General features: G+C 40.4%; 1 protein-coding gene across 1 annotated transcript; it reads right to left on the reverse strand.

Moving 5' to 3' along the window:
- Positions 1-3438: 3438 nt before the first annotated feature.
- Positions 3439-4461, reverse strand: LOC111243128 (uncharacterized). The gene has a single exon (XM_022788238.2). It carries the CDS (start codon positions 4408-4410, stop codon positions 3685-3687), a length of 726 nt encoding a protein of 241 aa, XP_022643973.1. The 5' UTR covers positions 4411-4461; the 3' UTR covers positions 3439-3684.
- Positions 4462-14326: the final 9865 nt, after the last annotated feature.

Below are 14326 nucleotides of genomic sequence, written 5' to 3' on the forward strand. Positions count from 1 at the left end.
GCACATGGACGTTTTTTATGATATTATTATTAAATATGACATATTAAAGCATGTAATAGACAGGTTTTACTCTTAAATGTCGATACGTGTTCGTGCTTCACGAGCCAGACGGTCGCCCCTTCACTTAATCTTACTTGATATATCCTTTTTGAAGCTTTAGTTTTATTTCGGCTTTAGTAGCAGCATTTTAGGTAGAGAACAAGCTTTAGGTTTCACATATTTTGACCCCAGAGGTGGAAATATGATTGAACAGAGTATCTAAGAGCGCAATTTTGATTTGCCTTTATCTGGCCAATATTATCTCCTTTATGGATATAAGCATTTTGCAAAACACCAATTTTTTCCAATACGCATGATTACCTGGTGTGCAATTTTTATCCACATAAATATGCACACCAGGTAAAAAAATCCACATAAATATGCAAACGAGAAGCAAATGTTTGTCTTTACATGTATTAAGTTACATATGCAATATGTTTAACTAAATAATACCTAATAATAGCACCTAAATTAGGACGAACATTGGTGGGCAGTTGGTCATAATAAGCATGCGTTCGTTTACCATTCTCGGTACCATGAAAATGCTTGTTCTGTTTAGAACAACACAATAAACTGTCATACTGGAAAACATGCGACGCTTATTTTAACAGCACTTAACTATTATCCAACTCCTTCGAGCTGGACGACCTTTTAGCCATTTCTTAGCCAATTTTCATGTGGCTTTTGAGAAATCCGAGTAGAATTTTTATGAATTAAGCGAGAAGATCCTTGACAAGTATTAGAGGGTTCAAAAGCTCATCAAAATGTGGTTTACGACACTAATATTTTTGGTGGAGAAATTTACGGCAGTTTTATAGAGAACAATATCTAATATCAATCGAGTTGTTGAGATAAGCTCTAACGGTTAGTATTTTTAAGATTTTTTGCGCCTTTTTGAACCTTCTGGAAATGTTGGCCATTTTAAGCATTTGCGTTTGACCTATTGTCAGCATAGGACTTTTATATCGTGTGTTTGAGCGACAACTTTTCAATATGATTTGGCCTTCAGTTGCTGTTAAAAAATTCTTTGCGGATTAAAAAGGAATATTTTGAAAATGACTAGTGAGTGGTTTAGAGTGGTTCAGAGTTGAAGCTGTAATTGCGATGAACGTTTGTTGCACTGAACAACCATAACCGTTAGGAATATAGCACTTCAGCACGTTTAAGTGTATCTGTTCTTACTAAGATACACCTTTAGAAAGAAAAAAATATCAGATGCTATGTACCTAGAAGTCCCAATTTAGGTGGCGCCCCCTGTATATCTTCCGATCGGTAGGACGTGGCACAATAATAACTTTCAAATGGTGCTTGAAGATGTTCGGCTGCCAACACCGCGACGAGATTTTGGAACAAATGGCTTTTCTTTCTTCTAAGAAAATGAACGATTTGATCATGTATTCCGCCGCTTTCAGTAGATTGCGAAAAAAATATAAGAAAATATTGAGTATTTCTAACAATGCTTAGCAACGCTGGAAGGCGCAAATTCTGAAGATTTCATAAATGTAACCAGCAAGAACGCATATATTGAATGCTTAATTAAATACGTATGAAGTCAACGAAGATGTTACGTGTAATACCATTATGGTAAAAGCACATAACTGATTTGTACTGAAAATAGGGATATGTCAGTCTCTTGTGTCTGACAACACTTTTAGAAGTTACTTACTAACAAGACGGAAGATATCCTTTAGATAAAGAGCCGCATGTGTTATTTTGCAGTGAAGGAAAGTAGAATTAAATATTCCCCGCCGAGCCAAGTTAGCAAGCGTCGGAGCTGGGTTTCTTTAAAAGCCTGTATGTGTGACCGAGGTCTTGACAGGGCGACCTGGGGCTTTGTTCGGAAGACTTCGCACTATAGGTCTACCATGTAACTATGATTACTATCATAAGGCACTAAACGCAATTTTTAACAGTGACTAATGTAGGTCTAATAAAAACTTGCGCCAAAATAAATCGATACTTGAATTTTCCCTCTCTAGTTTTTTATTCGTGTTGATAAAACGACAATCCATTTTTGGTCGCCTAGTATAGCTACATTCAGATAAGTCAAAATAACATAGCAATGGAGCAACGTAATTGTAAATATGGACCAGATGCATTCTATATAAATCAGAAAATACATTTTTATTATTTAGTATATTGTTTTTAATTGTTGGGCTACTTACTCTTCGATTTCTTAAATTGGTCATGGATGAATAATTTCAAAGGTACATCTGGGCGACCCATATAGCTAAATAGAGGAAGCAATTTTAAAATGCAGATATACTTAACTGAAATAACTGAGAAGCACTATATTACCTCTATCCACCAGTGCACAATAAACGTTCACATTATAAAATACGACGAAATCTCTTTAAAAGTCTATATTTAATTTTAGCCAACTGCAGCTCATCAGTGTTGCGTGTATTGATTGGTACGTGCATTGACGCTGCAGAGTTCAATTGTTCGTTGTCAGTGTAAACTATTTACATAACACGATGAATTGTCAATCCAAGAGCATTGTCAGATATGTAAAGTAGCCATGTTAGCAAGCAAAGGCGCAGTTTTAGGTAAAACGTTTTGTTAAGACTCAATGCATCATGTGAAATAGGTCAACTTAATGTGTAGATCATTCCTATAACTGTTTTGACGATTGTAATATTATTTATGCTCTAACGCTCCTTAATAGAAAATGCCACCATAGAAAGGACGTGTCCAGAGGAATCTAAGCAAAATTAAAAATATGAAAGATTGTTGTAGGGCAAAACTCGAGAATTATTATTCGCGCAGTCGATAATAATGCCCGTGATGTAAATGATGTTTGATGAAGACCGATTTTCAATACCGTTTTCTGCGTGAGAAAGAACGTAATGAAGTTACTGTAGACTTTAACGTATGTATACTGGTTAGCTTCATGATGACCAATTTTCGGGCAGGTCGAACTTAGACAAAGAAGGTTGCTCCGGGCTTTTATTACGGCTAGGAAATATTAAGCGTTGCATGGCTGCACTGACTTATGAGGAGTGCGTTCTTTCACGACTAGACCTAATCTTGTTTTGAGAACGAAGAAGCTTCCATTCGTACTTCAGAATGTAGAAAGCTCCTGATTAAGTTTTACGCAACTCAAATGTTGGCTATAGTCCTGTCTCAAAACGTTACATACAACTGCTATTAAGAAAAGATTTAGATAGTTAACCATTTTTTTCCTATCAGTACAAGAAGAAAGAGATTCGAAGGTATGACACCCTTGGAACTGCAAACTCTACTGATGCTGCAATGTAGGGGCCAATCATCAACAGATGAAACGTTGTAACCTAATAATATTAACTTGATCAATACCATTAACTATACAACGTTTCCTTTATTAACAAAGTACGTTCACCCTGTATGCCTATGCCAAACTGTGGTGTCGAATCAAGAACAAGCGTTTCTAAACAGAAAGTGCTTTTTTTTTATTTACAAACTTGTACACATGTAGCTTTGGATTATTTTGGCTTGGTTATTCATTAACGAATTCAGGTCCCAACATAAACAACTTCTCATTGCGATTTGTAGGAAGCGCAGATAATTGTACATCAATATGTAGATCTACTTCGGATAGACTTTCGTTTTTGATGGCACTCGTTTTTTCTTATTTGGTCTTGCTTCACTCTTCAGCATCTCAATCTAATATCCGTAGCCTCCATACCCACCGGCGAGGCCCCCTTCGTAGCCCCCTCCAAGATCTCCATGGTGCGATTTCACGTAGACAGGTTGCGGTACAACAACAGGTTTTTTGACATGCACCTCCTTGTACACAGGCACCTTCACAGGGACCTCAACGGGCTGAGGCACGGGGATCTCTTTGTGGACGGGCACAGGTACATGAACAGGGACCTTTACAGGCACCGGAACAGGCTTGTGAACTGGAATAGGAACATGTTTATAAACGGGATATGGACTGTCTTTGTAAACGGGCACGGGAACCGGTACAGGCACTGGCTTGGGTACAGGATAAGGCTTAGGCACTGGGTAAGGCTTGGGAACATGCACAATCTGGGGGATCTTCTTAATCACGGGCACCTTCACTGGAACAGGATATGGCTTAGGCACGTGTACAGCGTGAGGTACAGGCACTACCTTATGAACAGGATAAGGTTTCGGCACGGGAACTGGGTAGGGCTGAGGCACAGCCTTGGTGATCACTTTAGTGATGTCTTTTACATAGCCGTGGCCTCCTCCGTAACCTCCAAGGTCTCCTCCATAGCTAAGGCCTCCGCCATAACCGAGGCCTCCTCCGAGGCCCAAGCCGCCTCCGTAGCCTCCAACATGACCTCCAGCGTATCCTCCGAGGTCGCCGGCGCTCACCAGAGCGAGAAAGCTTGCTATCACCACGACAAAAACACGCATCATGCAGAATGTAAATATTGTTTCTATTTCGCCTTCTAGCCCACTACTCAACTAACGACACGACAATGTCTGTTGTGTATGACACGGTCATTTATATCCAACCCGTGCCAAAAAGCTCAAACGACCAGAAGAATTTTTCGTCTGTCTCCAGCACACCGTCAGGCTGACCTTCTTTTTACCCCCCGAACTAACGCACCCCATCGCAAGTAAATCCTCCCTCCTTAACGTTCATCGAATTGACACGATTAAGCATCCGAAGAAGAAAATACCGCCAAAAATTCGCTAATCGTATTTCAGTCTTAGTCTGTAACATGGCAATGGCCACAAGGGACCGTCGGCCAGTTGTCCGCAATTCAACCAACAGCTTCTATTATCTCATCTACGTGTGGTGTTGTGTGTAGCTTGCCCCTAAACTTGACATCGGCTATTACAAGCCGAACGAATGGCTGACGGGGCTACGAAAGCAGTTAGCCCCTCATCACACTGCTGGCGCGCAGACTGTCGTCTAGTATAATATAGATCCGAACAGAAGCAAGTTGGTAACTGAACGAAAGTTTTGATAACAAATGAATAATAACAGCGGCTACCACAGTCGCCGCCACAATAATAGACAGGAGCTGTTTTTTTTTTTCCATAATAACTACCAATAGTACTCTCAGATAAGCGTGATAATATGTTACACGCCTTGACAGAATACACCGCTCATGAAAGGGTTTACCTCAGACTGGGGGTTTGTGTGTGTGACTGGATTTTATAGTGAATATTTGTGGCTGAGTAACGTATACCAACTGTATATTGCTCTTGAAAATTAGATGGTAAAATTGGTTTGCTTATCTGACGTGGACATACCACTTATTAGCTCGTATGTCGTCTTTTAACTATTCCAAATGGGAAGGCCATATAAGGCTGCTATTTAAAATTGTATACGTCCTAATTTAGTTGTTACGTTAGCCGCGCTGCTCGATTATTTTAAATGTGACATAAATGTGGGCGATAATTAGTTGGTCCGCGAAAACCAAATTTCAATAGGGTTCAGCGGTGTAACCGGTTAGTGACCTTTATTCAGTTATCGCTACTCTCGTTTCATTAACCCAGTGAAATGTTTGACGCTCCATGAGGTAATGGATCAGATATGCTGTGCTCAAAACCTGGGTAGATTGGCTCTTCTGCCAGATGGCAAGCGGTAAATTGTTAGCTATCGTTTATTAATTCCCACGGCCTGAATAGTTTAGAAATATGACGCCATAGGTTCACTGATCAAAGGCTTTCGTACGATGGGGAATACTCGATGCGACTACAGTTTCGCCTGTTCGAAAAACAACAAAGACTATATGTGATGGGAAGTTTACGGATAGATTGGGGGAGGCACTTTGCAGGTGGTAAATGTAAACACTGTACATAAGTAGATGGTAATTTTCAAAAGCATAAACTAAAGAATTCTATATATAACGCAGTAGTTTGCTAACTAACTCCGAGCATTGCCATGTCGAAATAGTTCGTTTCTACGATTATCTACGATTGAAGTCAATCTTAATTTCTCTTCGACAACGTTACGCGTTTCCCTCAAAGAATAATAATAACTTGGTGTTATTAAGCAAATGTTTGCATTGATGTTCCTGTGTGCTTTAGATATGCATATGACTATTGGCCCTAGGAACAGGTTGAGAATATCGCGCTGATTTCTATTTTTCTGCTTGCCTACAGGGCGTTACGAGCTTCTATCTCGGTTATGTTATCATGGTCGTTTTTCTGCTAATAATTCCGAGAGCATATTTTGATCTATTCCGAAGAGTAGTCTTAGCGAAACAAGCTAGTTCCACTATACGTGACGTAAGTGTTCCGGAACTCCAAAAGGTCAGACCGTTTTGAGTTCGCACAAATAATGTCTGTACTTTGCAACGGATAACGCGAACAGAACATAATTTAATTCATTGCTACGTTTGGCTCGAGAGTCATACTAAAGGGTGACATGGCTCAAACTTGCAGTCATTTTTTAGTCTTATAAACCGAAAATGCTCACCCAGTACCTATGTTATTATCATACGTGTATTAGTTCATCATACTTTCAAATTATCCATGCACTTCCATACTCGCTCATCGTCTGCAACAGGTCGACAAGCTATCGCTACTTTATACCACTATCGGTAAAACTGTATAGCCCTCGATCAGCAGCAGTGCAATGGAATTAATTTCTCAATTAGCTATCCTACATCCAACAGCTAATCCTAGTGTAGGCTAGAGTACCCCTACGGGGCATTCGCGTGGCGCATTTATCTCGACTCCTTAACGTTTATCTTTTTTCTGCAGTAACTCACCCGGGCGTCTCATGTCGTCCAAGAAAACAAAAGGTAAGAACGAGTAGCGTGCTTATTAATAATTTCCACATTGAACATAGCCGCTTGGCTTTCCAACGGTTTCAGCGAAGGTCTGGGGCTCTAGAGTATCCGATGCCCGTTGCGCGCCTACGCAGTCGGTGAACGACGAGTACATCATGTGGAGCAGCAAGCTACAGACATCACTGCACGACTGCCCCTCGTTTCCTCTGCCTCATTCGGGCTCCCTCTCCGCAGCCCAGCCTCAGTCGGTTGAAATAATGACTGGGCTGGTCTTTTAATAACTGTGTAGCGCCACCCGCAGAGTTACACTAGCGTGTACTTTACCATAGCGACTCGGCCTTTGCTCATCCATTTATAATTTAGTCCAATCTTTTCGACTAGCTAAGTTTTGCGGGCCTCTAACTTCTTGCATCTAAACGTATCGATATTTCGCATATCGTATATGTTAGGATAAGCTAGGTGACGAGAAGACTTGATCCCTAAAAGTTAGTGACATTATATTTGAATTGCTTTTCCTGTCCTTTTTTCAATAAATATAACTTAATTACCTAAAACGTCGTTATATCGACATTGGAAATAATTAATTGCAACTTTATTTAAAGCTAGAAAATTTCACACATTGCTATCGTTGTGGCCGATATGTCATGTCGTTTCATTGTCTAACTTCAACGTGATCACACCGAGAGAGACAAGTTGTACCTAGAATTTCCTAGTTTTTCTTTAAACTATATCAGATAGTAATTCATTGACGCCGAATATATCATATTTACGCTAAGTATCAGCATTACAGTTGACGTATGTGCTGCCCTAGTCACTCAGCACACCATCCTCACTAATTGTTAAGGTAGGCTGTTGAATTGTGTTACAAATATTGACCTTCGAAAAAAGGAAAAGAATACAAAATGCAGCACACACACGTTAGGCATTTCTAGCCGATAGTTTTTATAGTGTTCCAAGTAATCTTTCTGTGTAGACTTACATCAGCGTGTAGATGTAGATGGAACATCCGTTAATGGCTAACTAGACCTGTTTTCTGTTTGCGTTGGACCATAAGGATTTTACATCATTTAGATAGATTTTGCGGAGATTTATACGGGCTTCACTACCAGCCAATAACTCGGAGATTAACAGTTCCATCAAGTGTTCTTTCTCTATAAATTCTACAAGCTACCGTACCGTAGGCAAAAGCTAAAGGGGCTACAATAAGAAACATATCACGCTGTTTGACAAAAGTTCCTGATCAAAGCCAAGCAATACTTGTCGGAGTCTGCTAACCGCGCCTGCCGCTGCACTAAAAGCAGACCTATGCTATTGCCTGGTGTTAAATAAGTGCACCTAACGCGAAATCTACGGTAGAGAGTCGTAGCGAACGGTGTCGAGCAATCTCGCAGATCGCTGCTCCCTACTCAAAGGGAGCCGAGCTACTCGAAGAGGCCGAAGAATTGATAGGGCAACTGTGGGGTTGCGCGGGACAATCTAAAACCCGAGGTGGCCAAAAGGGCTAACGAGTCGAAAGGAGAGCGGCGGAATTGCTGAGCTGGCAGCTTCTGCGATGGGCGCTGCCGAAGCAGAAAGCAGAGTCCACGAATTGAAGCGACAGGCAAAGACAAAGAGATGTCTTAAAGTTTCTTAAATTTCTCGGCCATTTAATCTTTTTCACCGTAATCCCTCGACAACATGCCGACTGATCGGCGTCTATTAAAATCCATTATATGTCTGCTCAGAGCACGGCTAACCGTCAAAGATGGGGTCTGATTTGTTTCGAAATTCAGCTGGCGTGGTACTCGTTCATGTTCACATCGACGACAAAGTACAATAAACGAGTGATACTCCTGTTAAATAGTGTATCTTAATCATTTAAGGGAATCGTGTAGTCGCTTATAACTCATCTCTGTATAACCACTAAAGGCGGGGTATGAACGCAAACTGCATAAGAAATGTGTTAAGAAACATGTTAGGAAATGTAACATCACGGTTTCCGACAATTATTTTATGTGCTACGATGTCATATATTTTTGTCTTTGACTTCGCAGAACGAGTACGAGATATCACTATAAATAAAAACAAATCAAACTCGCAGAATATAAACAGAAGAATGAATGTTTATTTACAGTCTCAAGGAGTATTGCACGCGCCGTATTATATGGTCCTAAAAGGCTTCAGTCGCGTTTAACTATGCTCAGATAGACATGAAAGCTCTTGGGATATTTCGTACTTCTATAAAGGAGTCGTCCCTGCTTAAGTTTAGAACTATCTTTGAAGATTATATAGATAGCTACTGCAGTAATAATAATGTTTACCTACGCATTTCATATGATGTCATACTGACATCAACTTTACTGGGACACTGTCAGATATGCCTGTGGCTCTCATATGGTTATATACTTGTTCAAGATTTAGCATTCATCTTAGAAATGCCCACTTTCTACTAAGCGTTTAACCTTAGCTGAAAACTTCCGTCCTGTGGAGAAGTCTAGAAAGTTGGGCATGCTAACATTTAAGAATCCCTGCGGGGGATCTAAGACGACCCAACGAGCGTTGCATCATTTGACCGACCTCAAAGCTTTGCGTTAACAAGATACGAGATTAACGATCACTGCTATGTCTTATGACGGAAGTCGCTCGTCTGCATATAAGTATATTTGTGTCTTCTTCAGTTTATAGCTGTCTTCGTATTCTGATGTATCCTTGGACCACGGAAATTCCGGGGTAAAGTTTCTAACATTATTTTCATTACGAAACATGAATAACATTAATCTCATATTTTTAAATACCGCTTTTTTATAACAATGCGAAACTTTGGGGCACTTTTTACGTGTTGGGGATGAACTCGTATTTTTGCAATCTAAGAGCATTCATCTGATTAGGGCCGGTCGGGCTTTTAGCATATGAATTGTTGTAAGGCATGGAAAACCAGGGTGTATATTTACGAATTTAATTTTGAAACTACAGCGTCGGCAACAGCTTGCCTTAAAAACGTGTTTGGTGAAGTTTCTACGACTAGAAACGCCGTGAGCCGTTGGATCCAAAAAATTTCAGAAGGAAAATTTTGGATGGCGGGACGTTAGCTAAAAGTAAATGCACAGTTACAAAACCCCAGTGTATCTGCCTAGAGGTGTTGTTTACTAAAACTTCGTGAGTCTTGGATCATCGATTACGGCTACGGTGTAGTATCTACTACTGAATGAGATGATGACAAAATTCCGCTTTAAACAACCAAGATTGGAAACTACTACGATTGCATGGCAAAAGTCGACCGTACACCGGAAGAATCATTGCAACAAAGTAACAACAACTGTAGAACTAATTCCAGAGATATGTATCATTTGAAGGTTTCGACCACTTCTTAACAGAACAATTATTCAAATTTCAATATGATGCCAACCCCCCAAGACTCTCGTACCATATGTTTATGTTCTATACCGGTTTCTATGATAACGCAATAAAAGAGTTACCACCCAGATGTCAGAGAGCCCTAAATAAGAATATAATACATTCTTCTATTCTAAAACAAAAGAATGAAGCCAAAGGATACTCTACCACGTTTTTTATTGAACGACCTTGTGTATAATGTTTACGATTACTGGCCTTATAACTGTGCCATCCAGATTGACAGATAGGTGGACATCATTGTCATACAAACAAGTCATCCGGTAGACGGCTTGCATAACCGGAAACGTGCCCGACTATTGGTTCAAAAAATGCACAATCTAGTTTTGAAACGTATCGGTCTCAATTTAAAAATGGTAAATCTGATTATGATACTGCTTCTTTTATACGACCCTGATCCGAATTCTCATGCTAATATTTCTAAGACCAAATCCTGTCTACATACAGTGAGAGCGGATAATATATAGGTGGCTCAGATATCAAACGGCTGAAGTGTTTGCCGGGTATGTTCTAGATGCTTTGCGTATTTTCCAAAGACTCAATTCTCTAAGAAACTTTAACTACTCCGACAGCTGACATGAATGGTTTTACCTTATAATGTATTCATTTTGTATTCACCCTATTTGTATGCAAAGTTGGGCAAATTTCGCCGTAGTGGTTCTGCGATAGCCACATGTGTTAGAACGGATTATGCCCTTTTGTATGAAAAACTTTATACTTGCTCGTCCTAGCTGTCCTTTAGCCAGCTTCTTAAACGCCCCCTGCTCTTCGTTAAGAGCATCAAGAGAATACAAGTTGAATGAAGAATATGGGCTTGGCTCTGTTTGTATCGAAAGCTGCATCCTCTTCTATGTTTGTTTCATCCTTTCTCAAAACGTTTAGTTGCGAACATTTTCGAAACACGTTGCCGGATTATCGGGAAAATTTATTTAGCTATTTTGAAATTTCAGAAAAACTTACCAACGCTCTCCCGGACGAAACCTCCCGCCGTATGCAAGACTATGTAATTAACTAGAGCTGAATGCTCTTGAATTCACTCTTACTTCGGATCAGCTGTAACAAATCACAGGCGTTGGTATCAAACGATTATCACACTAAGCTTCTTTAATATGGTTTGAGCAACATATCAATACGTGAAAACTATAGGCTAGCTAATTTTTTATGTTCAAATTTAATACTCTATCAAGTACACTTGATAAACTCACAATAGGTGTAACACAAGATCGATAAAACAAGCTGTTTCGGAAGGGGCTATTTGTAAACTAGCTTCGGACCGAGTTCGGTACGGTCGGACAACGTAGTCAAACGACACGCTCAAGAAGAGTGTTCGACCCAGACTCAAGCAGAAAGCAAAGTTCCCTAGTGGAGCCAAAGTGGCCAATGGCACTGTATCTCTCCGAAACTCTTATGCTCCCGATAGGCGTCCTAGCCTATGTACTCCCATTAGGCTCAATAAGAGCCAGACGCTAAGACAGGTAAGGAAAGCACGTAGGTTCGTAGCTTCCCTCTACCGTTACGTCGTGGCGGTCTGCGTACTGAAAACCTTGCGTGCAGTGCACGCTCTTTGTAGCACACAGGGTTTAGGTCCAGGAGGCCGAAACCGTACAACACCCGTCGTGCATCCCTTGCCAGCCGGTTCGGCCTGATTGTCAAAAAAGCGCTATAACGGGGTAATATAAGCGAAGAGAATGACTGGTTTTAACGGTAGTAAGGCCTGAAACAACCTTGCAGTTCTTTCGTTAGACTCTTTGCAATCCTTTGATAAGTACTAACCATCGTTGGAAAACCGACAACGACGAGTGTAGTTAAAATTAAAATTGGACTCATCACATTATTTGTACCAAGCGATTCTGCAATTCAACGTTTTACGCATCCGCATGTCTCCGTCGCACTTTTTGGTCCACTCGTTGTTATTCTGCTTTAAAACTGAACCAAATCAGAGACGCTGTAGCATAAGAAAGCTCGATAAAGCTAGATTTCCAAACTAAAGAGTAATCCGCTAGGATATAAGGTAATTGATCCTATCACCTCCAGAAGAAATCCGGCGTGCCATTTACAGCAAGCTACACGTACAATATTTGTTGTATGTTCCGATCGTACCAGTGCGTTAGTATTACGCATCAGCGTAATTACGCGACAAACAATCAACTTAAAGCGTTTTATAAAGCAACCATTTATCACGGCTCTTTTGAGGAAACGGTTTACGCACAAAATCCGAGTGTCCAATGCCCTTTGTAAAAATGGTAATATGTAAAGCTTCTGCTCAGAAAAGAAAGATAGTCAAATTGAATTTTCCAAAAAGTGACCATTTCCGTCTACTAACAGATTGGCTCTAAAATGAAAAAACAATGTAAACCGTTCCAGAAAAGGTGCTACGAGCAACTTTGCGAAACTAACCAGAGAGACATCACCTTTCGCCGTTACGATTTAAAACATCGCGGCACCTTTACAATCGTATCGCCGAGAGAATACTAGTCTCAATAAACTAAAAATTTCGCTGTTTATAAATACGTTTCTTAGGCAGCGTGATAAGCTGAGTACCGCAGTAGGCATCATTGTCTCTGTCGTGACATTTATATCCTGTGTTAATCATCAATGTTGATCTGTCCATTTAATTATTACCATTACTAAATCCTGATTTTTAGCAAAAATGGATACATGTATTTTACATAGGGGGTTTGTAGCGCGCGATGAATTCTGCGACGGCGTTTTTCATTTAGCAGCTCGCCAAATCCGCTGTACTAGAAGCTTCGATTGCCTGATGTGCTGTTTTCAGCTCTGCTTCATCTTGTTCCCCATCTGCTTACAGACGATCTATTAGCGTTACCTCTTCTGAGATCTTTTTTTTCAATGTTAGCTACGCTTCGTTGCTGTATCCCATTGAAACTTCGCTCTTAACCTATAGGTCTTATCAAACTAGAGGTAAGTTGGGAGAGGATGCTGCACTCGCCGGCAACTGCTAGGTTGGCTAGTAAGCCGAGACTCAACAAGTGCTTCAAAGGTTGACAATGGGGAACTACCTGGTACAGCTTGAAATCAGCATAGGCGATATGTGCCGAATGTTTCTGTTTTTACCAACACTTGCTTGCGGTGTTCGTTACTGGAGCCTCTATTGTGGTATCTACTCAAACTAGTGTTTTAGGGCGCTTACTAATACTCTTCTAGTAAGTGCGCGTCTCCTCATTCAAAATGAGCCGGGTGAATGACGGCTGTTGTTGTGGGTGCACAATAACCCCCAACTCCTATACACCACTGCCTCTTTCTGGAAACCTAGCGATGAGAGAATTGTCAGACGGAGTAGATGTGTACAAGTCATTTATCTTAGAGCTTCGAGCTGACCGTGTTTATCAATGTGCTAGATATTTGTTCTACAGTCATTTCTTCCAAGTTACTATATTGAATCGACTAATCGGGATCTCGATGTACATATAGAATAAAGGACCGAATATCGGGTACAGAAGCCGACGCGCTTTTATATCATTTTCAAACATAATATGTATTGTTCTCAAATACGTGCCGTTATTGATGCACGCACGCACGCACGCACGCACACACACACACATGTACAATAATGATGCAGATAAATTAGTCGTAGAGTGGCGTTGGGACGCACGGCTAGTTCCTCATATTATGGTACACTCAGCAATGAAACGCATTGCGTGTACCTCTCTGTGTATGCCGATATTCTGCTTCGCCGACCTTAGTTTTTATAGGTTTGCTTAGCACTGTTTAGTTAAGTGTCGCTAAGCTGTTCGATTCAACCGATCGAAATAGTAACGCTTGAACCGAATTTGATGCCACTGTAGCCAAGGATCGGCACAATTTCGAAGGCGCGAAGCTATTCAAACCGATTCAAGCGACAAGGCTAATAAAGATGCCGTTCCAAAACTATGAAACTGAATTCTATTCCATAGCTAATTTATATTTTAGTCTGGCACAGGCTGTTTTAGAGTAACCTCGTAAAATCCTACCGGACATTCTAGCTATCCAAATGTGTTCATTACCTGCTCTAAGTCGAACAAACCCTAATGAAAATGCTTGCTTCTTTCATATTCGGTAGACGAATCTATCATATTAATCTAATGTCAAATATTGTCATAATATTGCAAGTGATTCTACACAGAATGTGTGTCTGGACAGAATTGTGCCTTGCTAACTACAGATGTATCAGATTATTATTTGTCAAATTTAAA

The sequence above is a fragment of the Varroa destructor genome, unplaced genomic scaffold, assembly GCF_002443255.2.
Source record: "Varroa destructor unplaced genomic scaffold, Vdes_3.0 BEIS01000001.1, whole genome shotgun sequence".
Taxonomy (NCBI): Eukaryota; Metazoa; Arthropoda; class Arachnida; order Mesostigmata; family Varroidae; genus Varroa; species Varroa destructor.

Excerpts from the sequence above, each read along its gene's own strand:
- LOC111243128 (XM_022788238.2), bottom strand. The coding sequence starts at position 4,410 with ATGATGCGTGTTTTTGTCGTGGTGATAGCAAGCTTTCTCGCTCTGGTG.